Source organism: Dendrobates tinctorius, unplaced genomic scaffold (genome assembly GCF_039654945.1).
Source record: "Dendrobates tinctorius isolate UK_male_01 unplaced genomic scaffold, ASM3965494v1 ptg000070l, whole genome shotgun sequence".
Taxonomy (NCBI): Eukaryota; Metazoa; Chordata; class Amphibia; order Anura; family Dendrobatidae; genus Dendrobates; species Dendrobates tinctorius.
In genome coordinates, this window is record NW_027361738.1 from 33,127,641 (window position 1) to 33,155,337 (window position 27,697).

General features: G+C 46.1%; 1 protein-coding gene across 6 annotated transcripts in view; it reads right to left on the reverse strand.

The window, feature by feature from the left end:
* KMT2C (lysine methyltransferase 2C) overlaps window positions 1-27,697 on the reverse strand; it is a 312,840-nt gene that overhangs the window by 132,434 nt on the left and 152,709 nt on the right. For 5 of the 6 annotated variants that reach the window (XM_073581565.1, XM_073581564.1, XM_073581563.1 and 2 more), the window contains exons 14-25: window positions 21,627-21,746; window positions 18,286-18,399; window positions 17,472-17,573; window positions 14,724-14,828; window positions 13,919-14,100; window positions 13,317-13,481; window positions 13,124-13,233; window positions 4,589-4,642; window positions 3,539-3,751; window positions 2,140-2,268; window positions 504-623; window positions 149-279 (exon numbers count right to left, since the gene is read on the reverse strand). In XM_073581565.1, the coding sequence (XP_073437666.1) occupies window positions 149-279; window positions 504-623; window positions 2,140-2,268; window positions 3,539-3,751; window positions 4,589-4,642; window positions 13,124-13,233; window positions 13,317-13,481; window positions 13,919-14,100; window positions 14,724-14,828; window positions 17,472-17,573; window positions 18,286-18,399; window positions 21,627-21,746 (1,545 nt within the window). The remainder of the gene's footprint in view (window positions 1-148; window positions 280-503; window positions 624-2,139; window positions 2,269-3,538; window positions 3,752-4,588; window positions 4,643-13,123; window positions 13,234-13,316; window positions 13,482-13,918; window positions 14,101-14,723; window positions 14,829-17,471; window positions 17,574-18,285; window positions 18,400-21,626; window positions 21,747-27,697) is intronic. The other variant, XM_073581567.1, reaches the window with a different exon arrangement.

Sequence of the window (27,697 nt, forward strand, 5' to 3'; positions counted from 1 at the left end):
CCATACTCTAAAATGCTGCTTATGTCATGGAGAACCAGGCAGCATCACTGATTAAGTCGACTGCTCTGTTAGACTGGGGTCACAATTTGTTGCATGTGATTGAAACAGATTATTTCTGTATACACCAATAACAAGTACAGCAAAATACCTGGAGATATGCAGGAAAAATTTCTTCCAATTTGTTTTTCTTTTTCCGGTAGCGTTTCTTTATTTTCTCGGTGGTATCAGAGCCAGGCATACATTCATCTACAGGAGTTCCTGGCAGAGGTTCGTTCCAAGCTTAGAGGAAACAAACCACAATTAGGTAAGTAATTTAGAAGATCTATTTTTTTTTCCTATTTTCAAAGTTCTTGACTCCCATCTTGAAGGATTGTATGGTATTTACAAAGATCACATCATTACACAAAAATACAGCAGGAGACCACTTTAAATACAAGACTGGCGTGAACAGAGACCAAAAAGTTTATGTCCAAAAACTAAAATGTGCTACTTGTGACACATACCTTCTTCTTTACCAGTCAGGAGTTCAGACACAGAGCCAGAAGAATCCTTTCTAGATAAAGACCTCTTTGATTTTCCCTGGCCGGTTCGGCTTCTTTGGCGCACCATGAATCCCCCAATACCTAAGATGATAATGATTAACACACTGTGTCAAATATTGCATACAACAGCCGATCTCACACATGCCGGGATTATTACTACATTGACCACATGGGTGATTATTTAGGGATTATTTTTGAGACCGTAACATAAATGTGCAAAATGACCTGCAGTTTCATATCACAGAATCTCATCAAAGCCCTACAGGTTACACAAAACTAACAAAAATAGACTGTTTTCTTTTAGAAAAAGCACCTCCGAAACTCACCGACAAGATTGCTGACATTGCTAGAAGTAATAATGCTTTTTAATCTCATACAGGCGATTTCCTAATAACTTGTTTACCAATTAGAGACTTCACAAAGGGAATCTGTCACCAGGACTTTACCACCTAAGAGCAGCATAATGTAGAGACAGAGACCCCAATACTTACTGAGGTGATTGCGGTAGTTTGATAAAAAGTTGTAAATCGTAAGGAGATCACTAGCGGACTAGTAAACCTGCTGCCAAGTAGTCCTCCCTATTCATGAGCTCTGTATAACCCCACCCTAATCACACACTTCTGCCTATGCACTGTGTACACAGACTCAGTGATGTGGGCAGGGTTATACAGAGCTCAACATTTAGAGAACTGCTAGATCTGCAGCCGAGAACACATTGCTGGAATCGGGGTCTCTGCTCCTACATTATGCTGCTCTCAGAAAGTGACACATTCCCTTTACACCTCTTATCCAATATTGGTAAGGACCCTTAGCGCCACCAAAACATTTATGACCCATCAAAGGTTTGGGCTCCTCTCAACCTCCATGTCCAAGTGTCCTGTGGAATCTGGTACCAAGACATTAGTTGCTAGATCCTTTATTTAGTGAGGGTCGACCTCCATGGTTCTGAAATTTTATTTTTAGATAAGATTGAGAATATGTTCAGCGAACTCAACAATTTCTTTCAAACATTTTTTTTTTACAGTGTGTAAAGAGTCATCATCCTGCTGTAAGAAGAAACTATCAGTAGGGAGTGCTACTGCCATGTAGGGGTGTACAAACTTTTAAGTATGTGGCATGTGTCAAAGTAATAGGCACAAAAATGCAAGGACACAAGCTTTCTCAGTAGGACATCGCCCTCACTGAGTTGCCTTGTTACAGAGTTCATCATGACGCTGAACCAGAACTTGACATTCCGGGGTCCTTTTATGAGGAGTAGGCCTGGCACGACATCACCACTGTAGTGACAACCCATCGAATCCAGGCCTACTAAATCAGAGGATGTGTTGGGGATGTAGGCAAGGCAAAGGATGTTTGCAGGGCGCCGGTCCACTGATCAAGGGTCCTATGAATCTTTTTGTTCAACTAGAGTGTAAACCCATTTGTTCACAGATTCATCAGCTATTTTCAAAAACCATAGTCAAGCAATGCATCGAGAGAAAAAAAGAAAAAAAAAAAAAAGTGTGACAGTGGTATATAGATGCAACTTTTTCCGTACATTTATCCCAAAAATGAACAAAATTTTAAAAAAAATTTCATAGCCACAATAAGCCTGTACCTGGTCTATATGGCTTTCGCTTCCTTTTCTTCATTCCATCCATTATTTCGGCACTTTTTGAGTCATCATCAATTGCTTCCCGCTCAGGACTGGAGTCTGATTTTACATCACAGTCCATTAGGTCACCCTCTGCAACACAAATTGGGTCATTAGATTATAAGGAATGGGTAGCCTACAGGTTACTGGGGCAGGATGCTCTATCTCTGAGATATTTGGAAGCAGAATCTCCTATTCAGTGCATATAGAAAACCTATTATTGTGTGCCGCTGTATTATAATGGTTCTTTAGAAGGATGCACTACTTCACAGTGTAAACATATAAGCAGCATGCAGCAGGGACTACCGATGGACGGTCCAAGCTACTATTTAGAAACAGAATCTATGTAAAAAAAAATTCTAAAAAAATTATAAATACATAATTTTTCCTCATGACTAGCCGACCTGCATGTATATATGGTGCTGCATAATCATTTCATTCAGTATTTTAATGGGCATTCCCATGTAGAGTTCTCATGGCACATCCATAGGGTAAATGTATAATAAATGCCGGTGTATATTTATCTTGAGAACAGGGAGCCTGATGCCACCTGCAATAGGTGGAAATCTCTGTTTCCATGTGAATTCCTACATCTCCACTGACCGCAGCGATCGACGAGGACAGTTTTAGGGACATTCCTGCATCAACTACAAAGTTTTGTATACTGAATTTGAAAGTGATGGAGGAAAAGTTCCCATAGTTTGCAATGAGATCGTTCCCACCTGGCTGGCGCATTGTTGCTGAGCAGTGGGGCATGTTTGCTATAACGCTGTGATCTAAAGCTCGACCAGCGCCAGGGAGTAACTGGTGTAAACGCCCGAGGGCAACTGATGCATTTTAATATCAGTTTTGCCATCCATTGTGTCGGTTGAGTTGATTCAGACTGAAGAAAATCCTGAGCTTGACCCAACCATGAAATGTGAATCCACCCTTAAAAGAGAACCTGTCATTAAGTCAAGAATGTTTAGTTTTTTTTCCCAAAGATTCTGAATATTTTATATATATAAAAAAAAAAAAAAAAAAAAGATAAACAGTTCCAGAGAAGAATTTTTGTAATTATATCTTTACCAAAGGGGTGTGGCTCACATGGTAATAATGCAGGACAGCCTAAAGACATGCTCTCATGGAATCCTGTGAGCAATGGCCACCCTTGGTAAATATAAAAAATTAGCACTATATAAAAAGTATCCAGATCTGTGGGACCGAATGGTGATTCAAAAAAAGAACAAAAACGGTTACACTCAAGCAGTGGGAATAAAATAGGAGCTAAAACTAGCCAATTATTACCTGTAGACAGGTCCTCTATCGATACACTATAATCTGCCGATCACTACAGCGCATTATAACAGTGAAAATACATCACCTCTGCTATCATCCATCTCCCCATCGCGTGAATGCTCAGATTGCGGGTCTGGCGGCGTCTGAAGGACAGCCACACTGTTCTGGTTGATGATCTTTAATTTCAGCTTTGGCTTTGAACGCCTCCTCCGCGGTACAGTGATCGTTAGACTCTGTAACTGTGACAGCCCCGATTCGGTTAAACACACTCCATCCTGGGTAAAGGTTTTCAGAATATCTGCACAAAAATAAAGTATGAACTTGATTGGGATAAGGCTACAATCACGCGAACCAATATTTTTCTCAGGTGTCCTTCCTCCTAGTTGCTTCCATTATTTTCTCATCTTTTATTTCCCACTGAAGCAGGTTGTAGACGGTCTGAACATTTTTCGCCACTGACTTATCAATGGATCAGTTAAAATCAAATTAAACGTGGATGGAAAACTTAAGTACAAAATCTGTCTTCTGGGTGACGTCCGTTTTATACCAATCCCTGTAGTTTTTAGTGACAGAGTCTGATCTGCGAAATGGATGAGAACAGGATTTGCTACGAGTCTCACGGATCAGAGTTGCGCACCTTTTTGAAACTGGTGTGTGAATGGTTCAATGAAACTATGGGTCAGTGTGCTGTCCGAGAGGGAAAAAAGGTAACACTAGGACGTGTGACATGGATATGTGAATGTTGCCCAAGTCTTTGAAGTCTAGGGCTACCACACCAGACAGAAATAAATCACTTTAATAATTCCATCATCTACTCTGTCGTAGGCTCATAACAAATAGGAAGCAAACTGAAGAGTTCTAGAAACCACAGGATTAAGGTGGCTACATACCTATAGCAAGTCAGGAGAGACCATGATTACGGGGACAGAAGAGGAGCAAAGCAGCCATTCTACCACTTAGCACCAATTACTATCTGGCGGGGAACATTTAAATAAGGGGTTGCAGGAATGCCATCAAAGACCGCAAAAGGGTGGTGGATATAGTATATAAAGGCAAAACAAAGTGAAAGGTTCCCTTTAAATATTTAAAGGAAAAAAAAACATCACAAAGCCAACCTGACAAAAGCAAAACTTACCATATTCTCTAAACTTTGGAACAATCTGAGCATCAATTGGTGGTTCACACTCTTCTGTTGGAAAAGCAGCAAGAAAACATGGATTTTTGTGAGTACTCACCGTAAAATCCTTTTCTCCGAGACGCTCATTGGGGGACACAGAGACTGTGGGGTGTGTGCTTCTGCCGTCTGGAGGCTGACACTAAGTATACAAAAAAAGAGTTAGCTCCTCCTCCGCCGCATACACCCTCGCCCCCAGACCGGGCGTAACTCAGTTTAGTGCATAAGCAGTAGGAGAACGCGCCTTAAACTCAGGCAAGAAATTATACGTCTGAAAAAGGGACCACCCTGATCCTTACATAAGGATTTGTATAATTCAAAATAAACAGATGCCAACTGGCTAATAGGGTGGGTGCTGTGTCCCCCAATGAGCGTCTCGGAGAAAAGGATTTTACGGTGAGTACTCACAAAAATCCATGTTTCTCCTTCGTCTCATTGGGGGACACAGAGACTGTGGGACGTTCTAAAGCAGTCCCTGGGCGGGATCTTAGCTCACCCAATCCATGCTATTTTGCGCCCCTGATTAGAGGTGCGCAACTGCTGCCTGGAGAATCTTTCTTCCCAGGCTTGCATCCGAGGATGCCTGGGTATGTACGTTATAATGTTTGACAAACGTATGCAAACTGGACCAGGTAGCTGCTTTGCACACCTGTTCCGCTGAAGCCTGGTGTCGCAGTGCCCATGAGGCACCCACTGCTCGAGCCGAGTGTGCCCTGATCCCTGCCGGAACCGGCGTGCCACTGAATTGATATGATTCTTGGACTGTCAGACGAACCCATCTGGCCAAAGTCGCTCTGGACGCAGCGAGTCCCTTCCGCCGCCCTTCTGGAATCTCGAATAGAGAGTCTGTCTGGCGGAATGGCGCTGTCCTTGTCACATACCTCCTAAGGGCTCTTACCAGATCCAGGGTGTGCAATGCCTTTTCTACCCTATGCACCGGTGCCGGGCAAAACGAGGGTAAGACAATGTCTTCGTTGATATGGAATGCAGAGACAACCTTCGGCAAGAAGGGGGGAGCTGGCCTTAAAACTACTTTATCCTTATAAAAAGTCAGGAACGGCGGTTTACAAGATAAAGCCGCCAGTTCCGAAACCCGCCTAATAGATGTTATCGCTACCAGAAAAACGACCTTCCTGGACAGGTAAGGTAAGGAGACTTCTTGTAACGGTTCGAAGGGAGGCTCCTGAAGGGCCCTGAGCACTAAGTTCAGGTCCCATGATTCCATCGGTGCCTTGTAGGGGGGTACTAAATGTGCGACCCCTTGCATAAACGTCCTAACCTGCCAGACCGAAGCGACCTTTCGTTGGAAAAGCACCGACAGGGCCGAGACTTGCGTTCTGAGCGAACTCGGAGCCAATCCCGCGTCCAGCCCTGCCTGCAGAAAAGCCAGTACGTTGGGGATCGAAAAAACCAGAGGAGCCACTCCGCGATCCCTACACCAACGGAAAAACACTTCCCAAGTCCGATGATATACCTTCGCCGAGGAAGGCTTTCGGGCACTCACCATCGTGGCCACCACATCGCGCCTGAATCCTGCCTGTGTTAACAGCCAAGATTCAATGGCCACGCTGTCAAACACAGGGCCCCTAAGTTCGGATGGCAGATCGGCCCCTGGGACAGTAAGTCCGGCCGATCTGGGAGACGCCAGGGTACGTCCACCACTAGTTGAACCAGATCTGCATACCAGGCCCGCCGAGGCCAGTCTGGGGCCAGCAGAATTGCTGGAACCTTCTCTCTCCTTATCTTTCTGATGACTCTTGGAAGCAGAGGTAGCGGGGGGAACAAGTACGGGAGCCGAAACTGGCTCCACGGAAGCACCAGAGCGTCTGCTGCGATTGCCTGCGGGTCGAGGGATCGAGCGACGAACCTTTGAATCTTGGCGTTCTCTCTGGATGCCATAAGGTCCACGTCTGGTGTCCCCCACCGTTGGCAGATCTGTTGAAAAACCTCGGGGTGCAGGGACCACTCCCCTGCCGCGACCCCCTGTCGGCTGAGAAAATCCGCCGCCCAGTTTTCGATTCCCGGAATGTGCACCGCTGAAATTACCACGTGGTTTTTCTCGGCCCAACGCAGTACCAGCCCGACCTCGCGCATGGCTGCCTGGCTGCGCGTGCCCCCCTGATGGTTCACATACGCTACCGCTGTAGCATTGTCCGACTGAACGCGCACCGGCCGGTTTGTCAGCCAACGCTGAAAATGTTGCAGGGCCAATCGTATTGCCCGTATCTCCAGAATGTTGATCGGGAGAATTACCTCCCGAAAGGACCACCGCCCCTGGGCTATGTGACTCTGGAAAACTGCTCCCCAACCCTGCAGGCTTGCATCGGTCGTCACCACCAACCACTGTTCCGGGGGAAAGGGTTTCCCCTGAACCAGAGACGAGTCGCGAGTCCACCACTGGAGTGACCGTCGGACCGGTGGAGACAAACTGCACCGATGATTGAGGGAAAGCAGCCTTCGGTCCCATGCTGACAAGAGCGCATGTTGAAGCGGACGGAGATGGAACTGGGCAAACGGGATTGCCTCCATCGCCGCCACCATTCTGCCCAACACACTCATGCCGTACCGGATGGATCTGGAGCCCGGCTGAAGAAGGTTCCGTACCCCCTGTTTGATCCTTTGCGCCTTGTCCTGAGGGAGGATCACCAGCCCCTGGGAGGTGTCGAAAACCATGCCTAGAAATACGATTCTCTGAGCCGGAACCAAGGACGACTTGTTCCGATTGATCAGCCAACCTAGGCGGGCCAGGGTATCCAGAGTGATACCGACATTCTCCTGGCACGCCTGAAACGACGGCCCCTTTACCAAAAGGTCGTCCAGGTAGGGTAGTACCGTTATGCCCCGAGCATGCAGGATGGCCATAACCACCGCCATTATCTTTGTAAAGACTCTGGGGGCAGTGGCCAGACCGAAGGGCAGAGCAACAAATTGGAAATGTCGCCCTCCGATCGCAAAACGCAGGAACCTCTGGTGTGGAGGAAAAATCGGGATGTGTAGATATGCATCCTGCACATCGATCGAGGCCAGGAATTCCCCTGGATCCATGGCTGAAATGACCGAACGGAGGGATTCCATCCGGAATCGCCTGACCCTGATAAATTTGTTCAGGATCTTTAAATCCAGTACTGGCCTTACTGTCCCGTCCTTTTTGGGGACTGAAAACAGGTTGGAGTAAAAACCTTGCGTCTCTTCGCTTTTCGGCACTGGGACAATGACCCCGTTGCGCTGTAGCGTCATTATAGCCTGCAACAGACCTTCCGCCTGCGATTCTGTTCCGGAGAGCCGGGAACGGAAGAAACGCCGTGGCAGGAGTCCGACAAACTCTATCTTGTACCCGGACGATATCAGTTCTGCCACCCAAGCGTCGCGTGCCACTGCGACCCAAACGTGGCTGAACCTTAGTAGGCGTCCGCCCACTCTGTCGTCCGTAGGTACGAAGTGCCTCGAGTCATTTTGCTGGAGGCTTTTGTGATCTGGCCCCCCTCGCTCTGGGCAAACGGCCTCGGCCTCTACCCAGCGGATTGGCCCTGTAAGAAACTTGCCTTTCCCTAATCTGACCATCATTTGCGGAGGTGGATGCCCTGGCCGAAGTCCACCTCCAGGAGCTACGAAAGGGCCGAAAACGCCTCTGCGTCTGCCTGAATGCCGGCCAACTCTTCTGCTGCAGTAGAAAACTACTCTTCCCCCCTGTGGCTTCTGAGATAAGCTTATCAAGCTTTTCACCGAACAACCGATTGCCTTGAAAAGGCAATGAGGTCAAGGATTTTTTAGAGATAGAATCCGCTTTCCATAATCTCAGCCATAATGCTCGCCTTACGGCGATCGCATTTGCTGCTGCCACAGCAGAACACTCGGCCGCATCCAGAGCGGCGCCGACGAGATAATCACTCGCTCCTGATATCTGATTTGTCACCTCCAAGATTTCCGTGGGCAGATCCCTGTCTTGGAGGGCCCTATGCAGAGTGTCTGCCCATGAAACCATGGCCTTAGCCACCCAGGTAGCCGCAAAGGAGGGGGCCAGAGCCGACCCTGCTGCCTCATACACTGAGCGGGCAAGCCCCTCTATGAGGCGATCCGTTGGGTCCTTAATAGAAGAACCGCTGGGTATCGACAATAGCGATCTTGATGCTAAACGTGACACCGGTGGGTCCACTACTGGCGACTCCACCCACCCTTTATGGAGTTCAGGAGGAAACGGATACTTTGCTTGCAGCGCCTTTTGCATTGCAAAGCGCTTATCCGGGTGTTCCCTATGTTTCTGGACTAGCTCCTCGAACTCCGGATGTGTGGCAAACCTTCTATGCGGACGCCTGGTTTTCTTGAAGGAGACCTTGTGACCTGAGGCCGTGGACACATCATCCTCGATCTCTAAAGTCTGGTTGACCGCCTCAATGAGGCTGTCCACAGAGTCCTGGTATCCCAGGCTTTCTGGATTCCAGGCTTCCTCCTCCTCCTCCTCGCCCTCGTCCTGATCGCTTCCTGAGCTTGGCGACAGGGAACGAGATGCCCTAAAAATCGCCGCCGACTCCCCAGAGGGCCCAGCCGACGGAGAACGAGCTCTCTTACCATGAGCTTGTCTGGTGCTGAGAGAGGCCCCTAACGGACGAAGGGTCCTGAGACGTGGACGAGCTGTCTTCCGCTGGCAGACCACCATCCTTGACCCTGCCCGGGCCCCGAAGGGATTCAATTGCCTTCGTAAGGGACATCATAGAATGCGATAAAGACACTGCCCATTCTGGGGGGTCCTGACCCCTGGGCTCTGCAACAATGGGGGGCTCCTGGGCTCGCTCCGACTCACAGGCTTCGCAAAATTTTCCCGGCTGCGCCTTAGGCAGCCTGACCCCACAGGAAACGCAAACAGCGTATAGGAAAGAGTGAGCTTTCCCTTTGCCAGACATATTGCAGGGTAGGGTAGGAGGAGGAGGGTAACCCCTTCCTTGACAACCAGTGCGGCACTCGAAACGGGGTTGCACTCACCCACCGGTAACGTCCCACCTCTTCCACGGGGTGCTCTGGACGCAGCGAAAACCCTGAGACGTGGACGAGCTGCTTCACGTGCCGTTACTCGCCGGGGGCACTGCGGTGCACTCTGGAGAGAGGCGGCGGGGCTTCCGACCGCACTCCGGCGAGGAAATGCGAGGAGGGGGAGGGGGGCGGGAGCCTCCGGTCACTGTGCGCGCCCGCCGCGCTCCCCGGGCCGCCGGAAGTCAGTGGGCGGGGCTTCCGGCCCCCACCGGAAGCGGCGGGCGGAACTCGCAGCCCTCCCCATACAGCGGGGACCGCGGCCGCCGGCGGAGCTTCAGCTGTACTCCGGCGGGGACCTGCGAGGAGGGGGAGGAGGGCGCGCGCTCCCCGGTCACTGCGCGCCCGCCGCGCCCCCCGGGCTGCCGGAAGTCAGTGGGCGGGGCTTCCGGCTACCACCGGAAGGGGCGGGCAGGCTTCGCGCGGCCTTGCGGATCTCCCCATACCGCGGGGACCGCGGCCGCCGGCGGGACTTCTGGCCGCACTCCGCATGTGGCACTACTCGCACCGGGTTCCACCGGGGAGAGAGTCGGGCCCCGTGAGAAAAAGTAACCCCGTCGGGCGGGGGAACAGACAGCCCCGCGGCGCATTCTGGGGGGTCCCGTTCCAGGGGGTGACCCTACAAAAAAAGGTGAGCCTGGCCGCCGGGGGGCTCTCTTGGGGTGCTCTCAACCCCATCCCTGGGCGGGGAGGGGGAGGCTACTGGGGGTGGATGCTTCGATCCCCTGGCTCACCTGCGCCTCCAACTGCACCCCTGGTGTCACTACCTAGGGGTGGAAGGGGCAACCTGAAATCCCGCGTTGCAGGAGAGGAACAAAACGTGGAGTCCGTTGGGGATCGCCCATCGCTCACACGTGCTCGCCCGTTGTAGTTCATGGGGAAATTGAATCCTCTTATCAGGATGCGTTGCCCCTCTTTACAAAATAAAAAAGAAAAATGGTTGTCTGGGGAAAAGTCCCAGATGTGTCCCTCGGTGCGGGAGAGAAAACACGTGGAGGACTACTCACACGTGGTCGCCCGTTGATGATTTGGGGAGATCGGACCCTCTCTATAGGATCCGTCGCCCCTGTCTTATCTTCAAAGAAAGGAAAAAAAAAAAAAACCTAGTCTGGAGCTCCAGACTGCGTGTGCCTCCATCAGACACTAAGCAAAAACTGAGTTACGCCCGGTCTGGGGGCGAGGGTGTATGCGGCGGAGGAGGAGCTAACTCTTTTTTTGTATACTTAGTGTCAGCCTCCAGACGGCAGAAGCACACACCCCACAGTCTCTGTGTCCCCCAATGAGACGAAGGAGAAAAAAACAATTAAACCATTAAAGGATTTAGAAAAAAAAAATATAAAAAACGTAATTTATAAACGCAAAAGAACACCAGCACTTTAGCTTTAGAGAGCGAACAACTGATGTACTCAAAAGGTTAAAATAGCAAGAGATATCCAGAAATGGGATTATTGGCAACAAATCCTAAAACAGTAAATTCAGAATATATTACGCTTTATACTTTCCATTAGGCTGTGCTCACACATTGCAGCTGGGGTGCATTTTTATCCTCCCACTATTGCAGTAATGCTGCCCCACGGAGTTAAGAATCAAGAGAAGAAAATTTAAAATGCAAAATAACAAATGTGCCATGACTGCTATGTGCGAACACAGCCTTACACTCCGGTCAAGTATTGATTACTGTACTTCTAGCCTTTATTAGACCAGTGCTCCCTGTCAGCTTCCGTCACAATGGTATCATCGCGTCTGTTTTCAATGGATCAATAAAGGAACTGAATTTTACAGACTGTAATGGTATATGTTATGAGATTCCACAATGCAATGTCTTTTTTTTTTAAGCTGAAAAGTTTCCTCTGACAAACATACAGAAAAAAAACCCAGCAGAAAAACTAACTGCAATGATATCATACCCAGACTCATCCAGTTGCCCTTTATGAGACCTGTCATGCCCTATTCAGAGGACATTATAGTATTCTTACACCAAGCAATTGTTTAAAATGCAGGAATACTGTCCAGGAATAATGCAGCTGACACTCGTAGGGTTGGTTTCACACACAGCAGTTTTTGAAAAATATCACTGGAGTTTGTGGTGCAGATTTCTGAACAAAAGTCCGAAGTGAAGAGATTTTTTTCAAAAGCAAAGACTTATTTCCTGCGGATTCCCTCTTGTGGAGCTAGATCAAAAATGGCATAAAACACAATGCAGTGGCCCCCTCCAAACAAATGCTGGGGCAGATTCAGGAGTGGAAAGGTGAATACATATATTTCATTATTTTACATGTATTGCTGCCCATTACAAGCTTTTTCCTTATTTTGGACAACCCCAACAATGTTTTAATACGTTTTGTTTCTGAGTGTGTTAGACCAACTTGTGTTTTGAAAGGGAACCTGTTACATTGTATAACCAATCTAATCTGTAAACAGCACGGTATAGACTGATATATAGGTCTACTACTGATTGACACTGTATGCACACAGGGAAGACTGTCAATCATTAGTAAGACCACCCACTGGACTAGTATGCATAAACACCAGGGTTCTCACCAAGTAAAATGTAAGTTTTAGGCTGTGTGCACACATGAAGTTTTATGACGCTTTTTTTGGGCATGTTTCTTTCCGCGCAGATTAGGCTACTTTCACACTTGCGTCGGTACGGGCTCATCGCAATGCGTCGGGCCGACGTACCGACGCATGTTGTGAAAGATTTGCACAACGGGGGCAGCGGATGCAGTTTTTCAACGCATCCGCTGCCCCATTGTAATGTCCAGGGAGGAGGGGGCGGAGTTTCAGCCGCGCATGTGGGGTCGAAAATGGCGGACACGACGCACAAAAAAAAGTTACATGTAACATTTTTGTGTGCGTCGCGGCCGCCAAAGGATGCGACGTGTGGCCATACGTTGCAATGCGTCGCTAATGCAAGTCTATGGAGAAAAACGCATCCTGCGGGCAACTTTGCAGGATGCGTTTTTTTCTCCAAAACGGTACGTCACACGACGCTAGTGTGAAAGTAGCCTTAGTTGCAAAACCTAATGCCAGCAAAATGAATGAGAAACCTGAAGTGTCATCTACACATTAAGTATTTTTGACTTGCAGATTTGGTGCAGAAAATAATCTGCTACATGTCTATTCTAACTGGTTTTCACCAATGGCTTTGCTCAAATCATTGAAAAACACAGGCAAAACCACTGCAAAAATGCATGTTTTTGCAGCTGTGTTTTTCCTGCCAACGACTGCAGACATTTTACTCAACGTGTGCACATAGCCTTACTAAAATTTTCCCCACAAAAATGCCTATCAATCTGATCAGCTGCTCCTGCTATATAACATCCTGCTGATCAGATACCATTTTCAACATGACAGGTTTAAGCTTCCATAATTGGGGTTTCTGTATTACAGGTAGCTATTACTGTGGGTTGCACAAGTCAGTAATGCTGGCTAAATGTTACACATAATTTAGCCAGTACGTATCAATCATACCTGGAGCTGGTACTGCAAATGGCTTACACATCGCACAATCAAATCCACTGTCTGCTGCACGTTCAACTTCAGCTTCTGTATGTAGGGTCTGACAGGCACCATGGGACCACCTAAAATGTAATATCATTAGTGGTCGAAAATATGATGCAAAAATAAAATTAAATGATAGACTAAGGTGCGTGACAGCACTTACCTATCACACTGCCGACACTGAATAATAACCTCATCCTCTATGTAGTTCTGGCCACATACAGGGCAGGTGGACAGGCTCGCACAAGGCGCACACTGGGTATAGTTATTCTGCCACTCACATCGCAAACCCGGAGTGATGGCTTTGCAGTTGTTACATGATACACACCTGCAAGGGAAAGCAGTGTAACTACTAAAGGGTTACAAAGTGACAACAGATTGTTAGGATATGCCATCATGGAGGCCTAACCTCCTGGACTCCCATTCATCCTGTGCTCCCCTTGAAAGATTTTTTTTTTTTTTTTTTTTTTTTTAAGCATAGTGGCATTCATCCATCTGGATGGACAGAAACTGGCGGCTGACACTGTTCACCCCAAATCCTCATCTCCCCTTCACCTAAACAAAGACTAATAAAGCCACTACAATGTTAACAAATCAAGGCTGAGTTATGTTCCCTAGTAGAGGCTGCAGTTACCATTTTAACAGTAAGCTTGGTTTAGAGGGATTAGGGAATTTACTGCTCTGAAATGGAAAAAAAATCCAGGTACATTACCACACACACACCAAATAAATGTGAGGTGAATACATGACACAGATAAAGCTCACCATTTGCACTTCCAGCCTCCCTTGGGGACAGTTTGCAATGGTGGATCCAGGCAGTATGTATGGTAGCTAATGTCACAGTCATCACAGAGCAGCAGGCGGCCAGGATCTGTGGCCTTACCACAGGCCTCACACACTGTGCACTCCAAACACCTCCAACCTTTGCGAAGGATGACTTTAGTAATCTGGGGAATTAATGATAAAAAACCAAAACAACCAGTTAAATGGTTAACCTTCCCAGAACGAGATTGCCGATGGCACTAAGCGGAAACTATGCACTTCCATTAGAGCTCATTAGCTAAATAATATAGAAACATTCCCATAAGCAGGCGACAAAACATTGTAGGGAAGATGGAATAGAGGAGACAGCGCAGCACAGAGAAGTCTCTGTTGCACTAGATTTCCAAGCTCTGAGGGTCGTCCGGGACTTTACCATGAACAGATCATAAATGTCTGATGGGTGTAGCACCCGGCACTCCTGCTCCCAGTACCGACCAGAACTGCTCATTTGCGAAGCTGCAAAGCACGACTTTGTCAACAATAAAGTGGCCGCAGCCAGGTACTGCACACCCGCCCCTATTTGAATCAATAGTTGGCGATGTACAGCACGCGGCTGCAAACACTAGTCCATTGACTGAGCTGAGCAGCTCCGCATCCAAGCAGTTCTGGCTGCTGCCGACTCCGGGAAAAGCTGATCTGGGGGTGCAGTGTGTCGCACTTCCACCAATCACACATTAACAGGCCATCAATGTTAATGTCCCAGACAGACCCATTAAATAGACAGAGAAAACCACTTACGTGCACTTACCTTAATACTGACACAGTACGGGTGGTAACATTGCCCACACTGAGAGCACGCAAGTAATCTTCCTTCCGCACCTTTTCCAAAACTACCGCATACAACGCACATGTCCTGTGAGACAATACAATCAAATCTATTACATGCTGCAACTCAAAAAGCTGAAAAACATATACTGACTTTATTGGGAAGGTGGGGGGGGGAAAAAGGAGAATCGCTCATTTACTACCAAATATCGCCAGATCACACATACAATCGCTTATTTATTACATATATTATTTTTCATTAAAGCATGGCTGCGTGCACATGGTGCGGTCTTAGCAGTAATTGTGGTAAAACCAGTAACATTTTTAGGCTAATTTCACATTAGCGTTTTTTAGCACAGCGCATCGTGCACAATAGAAACGCATGCAAAAACGCATCATGCGGTTTTGCATGCGTTTGCGCTTTTATGCGCATGCGGTTAACCAGTTTCTAGCCATGTTTACTCTTAAAACGCATGCGTACGCAAATGCAGACGTACGCCTGCGTTCCCATAGACTGTAATGCGTTTTTTTGACGCATTCTGTGCACAAGCGAACGCATGCGTTTTTTTAACGCCGTTGGAAAGACCCAAAAATGCAACAGGTTGCGTCTGGCGCGTCTAGACGCACACCTGAAAAAAACGCATGCGCACGATAACACAGCCGAACGCATGCAAACGCAAGACCATGCGCACGCCATGTTAAACATAGGTGTGCATGACGCATGCGCACGATGCACTGCACAAAAAACGCTAATGTGAAACCAGCCGTAGCAGTTATTTTTAAAAATCACAACAGATTGAGCATTTTGTTGTGGCAAAAATAAACCGTGCACATCATGGTAACAACGTGTGATCGCAGCTCAAAAGTAAGCCTTAAAGCATTGTCTGACATGTAAAGTGCATGCAGAGCTACTGCAAAAACAGGTACATTCTGACAACAGATTGGGACTTGCACAGAATTGTGGGCGCCCCTTTGCCATTATTCCACCGGGTACCCTTGGCACAGTAGGGTTTTAACTTCCCACCACAGACATCTTTTTTACATGTCAGAAGAGGTTTTCAGGCATAGGTTTACAGTAGCACTTTCCTGCCAAGGATGCATTTTATTTCATACGTCTTTGTAAGGTGGGCACTCCATAGTCAAGGAGGTACCAGATAAGTCATGGATAAATTTGGGCTGTGTATTAACCTGTATCACCGCTACAAAAGCTATTCAGTCTGATTCAGCCTTGAGATATCACAGGTTGAAGTGACAGCTGTAGTTTTCTGCAGCAGCCGTCACTCTGGACTTGATACACATGACATCATGGGCTGGATAGTGACTACAGCGGTGATTCTAGGCTCATTTTTAAGCCAAAAATCTCTTCTGCAGCTGTGATCCAGGCAGAGAATGACTTTAGCCACTGTTAAAGAGCTGAGGGGGAACTCTAAAGGAGCTGTCAGGCTGGGGGGACAAGATAGAGGATGTGTGATCTTCTCATGTATCTGTATAAGAATGTGCATCAAAGAAACAAAGTAACAAAAAAGAAAGATACAAAAATTAAACTTAAATATTGCAAAAAAGAACTACACATAATTGGCATTATGTCTGCTAGTGGAGGTCCGTATGTGAAATACCTGCTTGTACTGTGGTAGTGTATATGGGCTTATCTTCAGCGTTATCGCTGGGGGAGAATGCAGTTACCCTTCCCTCCGTGACGCTGCCACTCACAGCTCAGAAGAGTGAGACAGCTAGACTTTGGATCAGCTGCTGATATGTGACTGGCAGCATCTGGGACGGAGGGGTGAAAGCTCACATCTTACTTGAAGACTGACGAAGTGCACAGTTGCATTACAAATGGAGATTTCACACACTGAGCTGCTAAAGCAACAAATATAAATATGTCTGCAATGGAGCAACAGTACAAAATGGAAAAAAAAAAAAAAACACAGAAAAAGTGGAGCTTAGGGATTTTTACAAGGTATGTAACAATTTTTTTGAGCAAGTGACATTCTCTTTATGACGGTGTGGTGCATCCACATTTTCTATTTGGGTTACACTTTAAACCACTAATATCAATTTTTACGCATTTCATATAAAAACATAACTGGCTGCAGTCACGCAGCAGGGATCTGATTCATGCAGCCCATGGTTTAGGCAGCATAAATCGAGTGACAACCTCCTTAAATAAAGGAAGTCTCCTCCTTGCAGAGCAGGATCAGGGGTCACTAATGGAGACGTATACACTAGTGAAGAGCGAACGTGTTTGGATAAGGTGTTATCAGAGCATGCTTGTGTGCTAACAGTGTCTTCGGTGTGCTCAAAAAATCTGTTCGAGTCCCTGAGGCTGCATGTCTCGCGGCTGTTAGACTGCAGCAACACATGCAGGGATTGCCAACCAACCAGCAATCCCTGCATGCATTGCAGCTGTCGAACAGCCATGAGACATGTAGGCGCGGGGACTCGAACATATTATTCAAGCACGTCGAAGACACCCTTAGCACACGAGCATGCTCAGATAACACCTGATCCGAGCACGTTCGCTCATCACTAGTATACACTCAAACATGCACATCCAATGCTGTATATCACAATGGATCCCTGAGATGCATTATACAGTCAATGCTAATGAGTATGTTACGTATATGCAGTTTGTTCACTGGTTTCATAACTAGGGTGGACTGATGAGGCAACTGCTGTGAAGTTTAGTTTTCGGTTTTCTTCATTGAAAAACTAATAAAACTGTGCTTACCTGATGTAAGGTGAACTTGTCGGTTGTGGAAAATAAAACCACTGTGTTGTGCATTGAGGTCTCTTCTTCCTCCTTGTATGACGAAAGATCAATTGTGGTTATCTAAAGAAACAACACAACGCTCAGAAATATTGCAGCAATTTCCAACAAGTATGTGGCATCTGTTCTGTGATTTCTGTTAAAAAAATAAATAACACTGCCCGATCCGTCGTACCGCTCCTGTGCTGGCCGCACCCCGTTCACTTACAATGGAGTCTACCGACGTGTCCAACATTTAGAGGATTTGACAGTGCTACATGACGGTGGCCATGACGCAGAAAGCTTGAGATTATAATGGTGTCTGAAGAAAGCATTTATGGGTGGAATTTTTTTTTTTTCTCTCTATCTCTTCATTGGGAGACACAGTTTGGTATCTTTTAAAACTTTTGTGCCAGCATTAGTTACTATAATTTTAACAGAAAAATGACAAATTATATCTGAAATTTACTGTGGTTCTTAGCTGGCGCAGATGTCAATTACTGACACTAATAGCCCAATCACTAGAGTTGGTGTGAATTGATTTGCAGGACACAATGCATTGGCCAAGTCAGTAATCTGTGGTCAGGATGGGAGCCCTGAGAACTACCTCCCTGACGGCATTCGTGGCTCTTTTGATTAGCTGGCCATTGTGGCGTGATGTCAATGAGACATGATGCCAGGACATCAAAAGAGCTGTGGATGCTGGGAGACAAGCGGTTCCCACTGATCCGGTCCAGTGGACACCAACGTGATCGATAATACAACTGTCAATATGAAATAGTAGTGCATACAATACCCCTGGAAATATGAAGTTGCCTATGGGAGCTTTTAATTTGGAACGACCTCTTCCCCCACGGCCGGACAGACCAGACCCCCTAGGTCTCCTCCTAGGAAATCCTGATCCACGACCCTGTAAAAATAACAAAATAAATGAGCATTTCGGAAGTTAAATCATGGCAAAAAACATAAGACACAGCTCTCTTCTTCAATATATGGGGCTACTGTGGAGATCATCAGAAAAGTAGAAATACAAGTTACTGTATCCTCTTGTAGGACAAAATACGGGCCCTTGCTATAGACTTAAGATATTACTATTTCTAATGCTGTTTGCTGATGACAAGTTTTAGATTCGACAGCCTGTAAGGAGGAGGAAAACTCAGGAGCTCCAATTAACACATTTTGGAAATGTTAACTGAAAAATCGAAAAAGGTCAAGATACAGTAGTCCTAAGAAGGGAGACGAACGAGTACAACAATGCCACGAAGCATCTGTATTACTCTAACCAGACTAAATAGCAACAGGACACCAAGAAACGAGCAGCAGAATCTATCAGCAATGACCTTTATGTTACAGCACTTAGAGCTACACATACAATAATCAGTTTGTAGGTACATTGCATCCCCCAGCATTTCTAGTTCTGGTGATATGCATGCGCCCTTAGCACGCTGTGTCTAGTAGTCTCAATGACAGAATACAGACCGCAGTAAGTGACAGCCTGCATTCTGCAGTCAGATCTGTAGTTCGGACGAGGAAGATTTGAGTATTCTATTTCAGGGTTTCTCAGACTTTTACTTATAGGGCCTCATCAGACAGAGAGAGCAAAGTGGTGGGAAAACCCGGTGATAGAGGACAGAAGGTAGTCAGTTCAATTTTTTTTTTTTTTATAAAAAGGCGCCTCGGGACACGAGTTTTTAAACTAAAAAATCCTTAGGCTATGTTCACACATTTTGCAGCTTTTTTTTAATGCAAATTTTAAGCTGCGTTATACAGTACCAGCAAAATCTATGAGATTTCAGAAATCTCCTGCACACACACTGGTTTTATTTTCCTGACTGATTTGAAAATCTGCTGTGCTTTTGAAAACTGCAGCATGACACTTCTGTCAGCATTTTGTCTGTGTATTTGGTGCTTTTTTTCACCCATACAAAAGTGCAAAAACGCAGGCATCAGTTTTTTGTGCAAAAACAAAAGAAAGTTATCTCAGGCTTTTGTTTAGGCCACTAATCTTTATCAACATGCACAAGGGACAGCAAAAACGAAGTAAAATCTGCTTTCTGTAAGGAGATTAAACTTTGCAAAAAAATTGCAGCAAAAAAAATAATTGCAGCAAAAACGCAACATGTGAACAATGCTTAAAGTCCATGACCTCAGAAATTGTACTTGCTTACCAAATATGTTAGAGGAGAGTTTTTAGGAAGTGAAAAGCTCTTTGTGATACGTAGTTAATACACTGTTAGGATATGTTCACACGTTGTGTCTTTGCTGCGTTTTTTTTTCTGCAGGCAAAAACTGCTCTCTTGGCAATAAAGATGCTTACAAAAAGCGGGTTTTGCTGCATTTGCTGCGTTTTTAAGGTTTCTTGTGGATTTTGATAAAGTTTACTGCCCACCCTTTCTCACCCTCATCCCCCCCATAAAAAAGGGTGCAAAGTTCCTTAGGGTTTTTGCACCAAAAACACACAAAAACCTGATACCTGCATTTTCTGCACGTATTGCTTTCCATTGGTGAAAAAATGCTGCACAAACACTGAAAGTGACATGCTGCAGCTTTCAAAAACGCAGTTTTCCAATTTGGTTAGAAAAAAAAAAAAAAAAAAAAATAATGTGTTTGCATGAGACTACTGAAGTATCATAGCTTTTGCTGGTACTGTGAAAACCAGCTTAAAATTTGCATAAAAAAGCAGCAAAAACCAGGGCTGTGGAGTCAAGAGTCGTGGAGTTTGTGTCGGTATAAAATAGTCTGACTCAGAAAATATATAATAAATTAGGTACTGTACTACAATGCAGGGTGTGATGTAAATGTTTTCATAATAATATTGGAAAGTTATGAGATGTCTTATAAATGTCTGTTCCTGATCTAAGGATCTCGGCTTTTAGTTGAAATTAATCTGTGCTGCACTTTATGTACAGTGGGTACAGAAAGCATTCAGACCCCTATAAATTTTTCACTCTTTCATTGCAGCCATTTGATAAATTCAAGAAAGTTCTTTTTTTTTCTCATTAATGTACACTCTGCACCCCATATTGATTGAAAAAAAGTAGAAATTTTTGAAAATTGATTAAAAACAAAAAACTGAAATATCACATGGTCATAAGAATTCAGACCCTTTGCTCAGACACTCATATCTAAGTCACATGCGGTCCAATTCCTTGTGATCCTACTTGAGATGGTTCTACTCCTTCATTAGAGTCCAGCTGTGTAATTAAACTGATAGGACTTGATTTGTAAAGGCGCACACCTGTCTATATAAGACCTCACAGCTCACAGTGCAGGTCAGACCAAATGACAATCATGAGGTCAAAGGAACTGGCCAAGGAGCTCAGAGACCGAATTGTGGCAAGGCACCCATCTTGCCAAGGCTACAAAAGAATTTCTGCAGTACTCAAGATTCCTAAGAGCACAGTGGCCTCCATAAACCTTAAATGGAATAAGTTTGGGACCACCAGAAGTCTTCCTAGACCTGGCCTGGCAGTGTGAATAAATCAGAAGAGACTGCGGGGCGGGATCTCGGGCACTAGTGCTGCACAAGGTGGCTCTTTTAGTTAAAAACGCCTGGGGGGTGTAATAGGTTCCCTTTAATGAGAAAAAAATGAAAACTTTTTTGAATTTACCAAATGGATGCCACGAAGAAAAGAGAAAAATTTAAAGGGGTCTGAATACTTTCCATACCCACTGTAAATGGTCAATAGTGAGGCAGTGCTGTGGGGTTGGAGTTGTGGAGTCAGAAGTCAGGGAAATTGAGGCGTCAGAGTCGGTGGAGTTTGGCTTACAGACTCCACAGACCTGGCAAAAACGTAGCGTGTGAACATAGCCTTACACTTCCATAGTGAGTGCCAAGTTAGTTCAAAGACTGATCAAAATAACAAAAAAAAAAAAAAGTCAACAGAAGAGGAAAAGTACACCGACACATTTATTTTAGCTATCAAAGCAAAGACATAAAAAAGCTGCATTAGAAAAGCATTTAAAGGGCAGTTAAAGGAAATCTGAAGACATTCAGGCAACATGGCTAAAGCTTGCAAGACTGCGCAGAATGGAGATGTAATATCCTGAAAGCTGGAGGAAGACACTGCGCTCCTTCTACAGACAACACAATAAGGAAAGTTAAAGGACACAGAAGTAGAAATGCAACTTATTTACCACTTTGATGCTCCAATAGGGACTGCCGGGAAGCTGTCTGGACTTAAAAATGTCCCAACCCTCTGAGCCATCAGCTGACCAGGAAGGTGGGCTCACTGTATTATTGGTACTCCAAGTGCCCTAAGACATGGCAGGTGAGAAAATATATGGATAAACTCAGCAACACAAAAAACAAAAGCCAGCAACATAAAAGGGTTAGAGAAGCCAAGCAAATGTAGACAATGAGGCTGCCACAATTAATCTGATACATAGCACAACATGCACCGTGAGCTTTGTGGAGCGAGCGGCCAACACGACTGGACATCACAGCCTGGACATTGTGGGCAGACGAGGACACAGGAGCAGAACGTGTAGTGTCAGCAGCCATACACGAGGTCTGCCGAGGCTGCTCACTGCACACATTACTAAACCATCTCACATTACCCATCTGAGTATGAACATACAAATGAAGACAAATTAATAATCACCCCGACCAACCAGCTTCACTGCATCTTACAGTACTGTCTACAGTGGGGGAAAAAAAGTATTTAGTCAGCCACCAATTGTGCACGTTCTCCCACTTAAAAAGATGAGAGAGGCCTGTAATTGACATCATAGGTAGACCACAACTATGAGAGTCAAAATCATAGAATCGTAGAGTTGGAAGGGACCTCCTGGGCTATCTGGCTCAAAGCTAAAATGAGAAAAATAAATCCAGAAAATCACCTTGTCTGATTTGGCAAGATTTATTTTGAAAATTTTGGTGTAAAATAAGTATTTGGTCACCTAAAAACATGCAAGATTTCTGGCTCTCACAGACCTGTGACTTCAAGAGGCTCCTCTGTCCTCCACTCATTACCTGTAGTAATGGCACCTGTTTGATCTTGTTGTCCACAACCTCACACTCCAAACTCCACTATGGTGAAGACCAAAGAGCTGTCAAAGGACACCAGAAACAAAATTGCAGCCCTGCACCAGGCTGAATCTGCAATAGGCAAGCAGCTTGGTGTGATGAAATCAACTGTGGGAGCAATAATAAGAAAATGGAAGACATACAGGACCACTGATAATCCCCCTCTATCTGGGGCTCCACACATGATCTCACCCCGTGGGATCAAAATGATCACAAGAACAGTGAGCAAAAATCCCAGAACCACACGGGGGGACCCAGTGAATGACCAGTATAGAGCTGGGACCACCGTAACAAAGGCTACCATCAGTAACACTACGTCGCCAGGGACTCAGATCCTGCAGTGCCAGACGTGTCCTCCTGCTTAAGCCAGTACATGTCCGGATCCGTCTCAAGTTTTCTAGAGAGCATTTGGATTATCCAGTAGAGTATTGGGAGAATGTCATATAGTCTGATGAAACCAAAGTAGAACTGTTTGGTAGAAACAAAACTCGTCATTTTTGGAGGAGACAGAATACTGAGTTGCATCCAAAGAACACCATACCTACTGTGAAGCATGGGGGTGGCAACATCATGCTTTGGGGCTGTTTCTCTGCAAAGGGACCAGGACGACTGATCCATGTATATGGAAGAATGAATGAGGCCATGTATCGTGAGATTTTGAGTGCAAACCTCCTTCCATCAGGAAGGGCAATGAAGATGAAACGAGGATGGGTCCCTTCAACATGATAATGATCCCAAGCACGCTGCCCGGGCAACGAAGGAGTGGCTTCGTAAGAAGCATATATGAAGGTCCTGGAGTGCCCTAGCCAGTCTCCAGAACTCAACCCCATAGAAAACCTTTGGAGGGATTTGAAAGTCTGTGTTGCCCAGTGACAGGCCCAAAACATCACTGCTCTAGAGGAGATCTGCATGGAGGAATGAGCCAACATACCACCAACAGTGTGTGCCAACCTTGTGAAGACTTACAGAAAACGTTTGACCTCTGTCATTTCCAACAAAGGATAATAAAATATTGAGATGAACTTTAGATAATAACCAAATACTTCATTTTCCACCATAATTTGCAAAATAAATCTTGAAAATCAGGCAAGGTGATTTTTCTGGATTTGTTTTCTCATTTTGACTCTCATAGTTGTGGTCTACCTATGATGTCAATTACAGGCCTCTCTCATCTTTTTAAGTGGGAGAACTTGCACAATTGGTGGCTGACTAAATACTTTTTTCCCCACTGTATGACGACTGAAGAAATGAATGACCATAATGATATAGAAAAATGGAGGGAAATTATAATCTTTCTAATGCTTGAACTCTTCAGGATAAATGGTTCTGTGCTATGTCCGGTGCCAGGCATGGAGGGGTGAAAAGATTTCTGGTGTTCTTTGAGATTTGGCAACGCTTTGCCACTTTGGCTTTTGCACTTTGTAGAACACATTTTATCATCAGTCTCTGGACTGTTCTCTTAACTACAATGGTAATACGACAGTGGTAAAAATAATTATTTCCTACGTGGAATAAAATATTTTATTATCTGCTGAGCATAAAAAATACAAAAGGGAAGCGAATAGGGGTGACGATATCTAGGAGCAGGAGACGGTAGGGGCCATCCATGGTGCGGTCAGTGCTTGTGACAATGTAAAAAGCACATGGGCCTAGAAGGGCCAATGGAGAGAGAAATATGCTTGTGGTCTACAGGGGACACTCCCAATTAGAAATTAGGTGGAGAACACATGATACATTCAGGTCCCAAAGGGACCCGCATTTAGCTAAAAATACAAAGGTGACTGCGTCTCTATCCATTCAATTACATGGGGAGTTACAAAATTGCTCAGCCAGCTTGGCAAGGTTATCAACTCCCATGCAAGTTAAGGCCTCGTTCACATGGCAAAGATTTTTGAATTTTTTTGACTTTGTGTTTTTCACATATGAAAATTAAATCATACCCTATCCTTTGCAATGTCAATCACAGATCATACGCGGACTGCACACCGGAAACAGCACACGGAATGGTGCTACTGCACAGGTGTCGCCATCCAGAGGCGTATCCAGGGAGGGCAGCCGGGGCAGTTGCCCCGAGAGCAGCCAGCAGGGGGGCGCAGTCGGGCCGCCTAATGCAGCGGTCCGCAGTGTCTCCCCCCGGCGGCTGCGTTCTGCCGCTCCCTGTCCTGTGAGTCGGCTGTCCTCTGTGACGGCTGTCAAGCTGACAGCCGGCGCAGAGGAGGCCGCGTCGGCTCCCAGGGAGCAATGGTACTAGCGTCTATACAGACGCCAGTACAATTGAAGCTCTGACCGCCGGGTCAGAGCGACGTCAGCAGCGTGATCAGGTCATGTGATCACACTGCTGACGTCACTCCCCGGCACCCAGAGCAAACGCTGGTGGTAAGTGTGCTCCACTGTGGAGCTGAAGAACCACTGAAGAGATGGGGGCTAATGAGCGGAGATGGGGGCTAATGAGCGGAGATGGGGGCTAATGAGCGGGGATGGGGGCTAATGAGCGGGGATGGGGGCTAATGAGCGGGGATGGGGGCTAATGAGCGGGGATGGGGGCTAATGAGCGGGGATGGGGGCTAATGAGCGGGGATGGGGGCTAATGAGCGGGGATGGGGTTGAATGTGTGGGGGGTTAATGAGTGGAGATGGGGGTTAATGAGTGGGGGGTTAATGAGTGGGGATGGGGGTTAATGTGTGAGGGGTTAATGAGTGGGGGATTAATGAGTGGGGTTGGGGGTTAATGAGTGTGGATGGGGATTAATGTGTGGGTGGATTTGGAGTAGGGGGTACATAATGTGTGGGGGGGATTTGGGAGTAGGGACGGGGGGTTATTGAGTGGGGATGGGGGTACTTAATGTGTGTGAGGGATTTGGAGTGGGGATGGGGGATTTAATGTGTGTGGGGGGAATTGGAGTGGGGATGGGATTTAATGTGTGTGGGGAGATTTGAGGACACAAAATGAAGAGTATGTATGTATGAGGGCAATGTATGAGGAAACAGTATGCGGGATGGGTGCAGACAGTAGGGGGTGCAAAAGGGTAAATGTATGTGGACACAGTATGAGTAGCAATGGGAAAAATGAAAGTGGACACAGTATGGGGAGTGAGGGTGATGGGATGTGTGCAGACACAGTATGGGGAGTCAGGGGTATGTGTGAGCAGACAGTATAGAGAGTGAGGGGGTAAATATATGAGGAGGCAGTATGGTGAACAGGTGGGATGTTAGAGGAGACAGTACGAGGAGGGAGGGGAATAGTGTGAGGCCACAGTATATTGCAGATATTTTATTTAGGAGCATTATAATGACATTTCTATCTTTAAAGGGCATCGTGTGGAGATTTGCTGCAGTAGACCGGAGAAGATGGAAGTCTGCAGAGACGAGATGTGGATGAGAAAACTCATCATGGGGTCTGGACAAGAAGAAGAAAAGGAGAACGACTCCAGAGACTACGTCATCTATAAGGTACTTGGATGTAAATGTTCTTTGCGATACTGACTTATTCTCATGTTTTTATTTATGTTAGGAACATTAAAGTGGTTGTCCAGGTTTGTGCTGAGTCTGCAGTCATTCTATGTGACTGCAGACTTCTGAATTCTCACAGTGCTCACTGAACGCTGTTAGGATTCCACCGTGCCGGTGATTTACATACATGCGGTCACATGCTGACTAGACGTGTGTGGCCTCACTCAATGAAAATGAGCAGAGCGAGGCCGGGCACGTCTAGTGGGAATGTGGCCAGAAGTATACAAATCACATACTTGTGCTGACATGACTGTACATCGGCAAGGGAGAATCCTAAAAGTGTGCAGTGCATTCGTTGTGAGAATTCAGAAGCTGCAATGTCAGGATTTAGCTCTGCAGGTTCCAGTAGTCATCACATGGACACTTCACTCATATGTGATTTTCATAGTTATGGTCCTGTGACAACGAGCAGCTCATCCTGCTTTCAGTTTTTTACTGAACATTGAGAGCATTAGGGAGAGCGGCTCGTGGGTACATGGCTAAGTGTGCAAGTCGCATATGTACTTGGGGGGGGGGGGGGCACTGGAACAAATTCTTGCCCCGGGTGCCAGAAAGCCTAGATACGCCTCTGCTGCCATCTTGATGGAGCCTAATTTTTCTTTCTCTGCCAAAATGGCCCTGCACAGTAGCATCAATCAGAACGCAATAGATGCAACTGCGCAGGCGCAGCCTCTGGCACCATTTTGAATTTTTTTTTTTTTTTAATTTCATAGTTCTGTTTATGCCTAAATAAAACAAAGATGTGCATATTATCTCTCCATATCCCCCTGCAGCGCAGGCGCCTGCCTGATGATTTTTTTTTAAAACCATATTATATTCAGTATCTAAAATAGGGGTCAGGTCTCTGAGGGATCAGTGACCTGTCGTAGGCCCATAGAGATGCATATGTAAGCAGAGCACCACATGAAGACCCCCCCCCCCCCCCCCCACAGGCCGCTCCGCAGCAACAGAATCTCATTAACCGGAAACTACAAATACAGACTAAACAGCCACCACAAGACGGATTTCATCAACCAAGGTATCATTTTAATCAGTATAACAGCACCAACCTGATAGTGTCTGCAGGTTACTCAGCACAATCCTGATGACAGGTTCCTTTTTAATCAAAACAGTGAACAAATCTAACAAAATGCACGGACTATGAATATCACAATGTACAACTGGCTTCAGCCACTAACTCGGGTGATATAAATCTACAGACTAACAGACATATCCCAGACAGCACTTTTCCTAGACTTTCTTTAATATACCAAGGCTGTACAAATAAAACTTGGTGTCCATACACCATAGGTAACTGTAGGATGAGTACTTCCCTTGGCTCTCTCGGTTGACTGCCCCATTCACAAATGCTGGGCTGGCAGAACATTCATTTTCTACTGCCCATATATGCACTGGTGGCAGCAGCTTAGGCATCTTTTACACTTACTGTGTTTTTGCGTCCCCAATAGATTTCTATGGGGCCGCAAAAATGGGCAGTAATAATTCCACGGAGTGCCGTATGGCCGTATTCACGGCAGTGAAAAAAGATCAAGCCTGCTCGATTTTTTTCACGGCTTACAGACACGGCCCCCACTGAAAATCAATGGGGCTGCAAAAACAACAAAGTTTGTTTTTGCGGTGCACCGTGACTTCCGGTTTTGCGGAACGCAGTTTTTTTCCTCAATACTTTT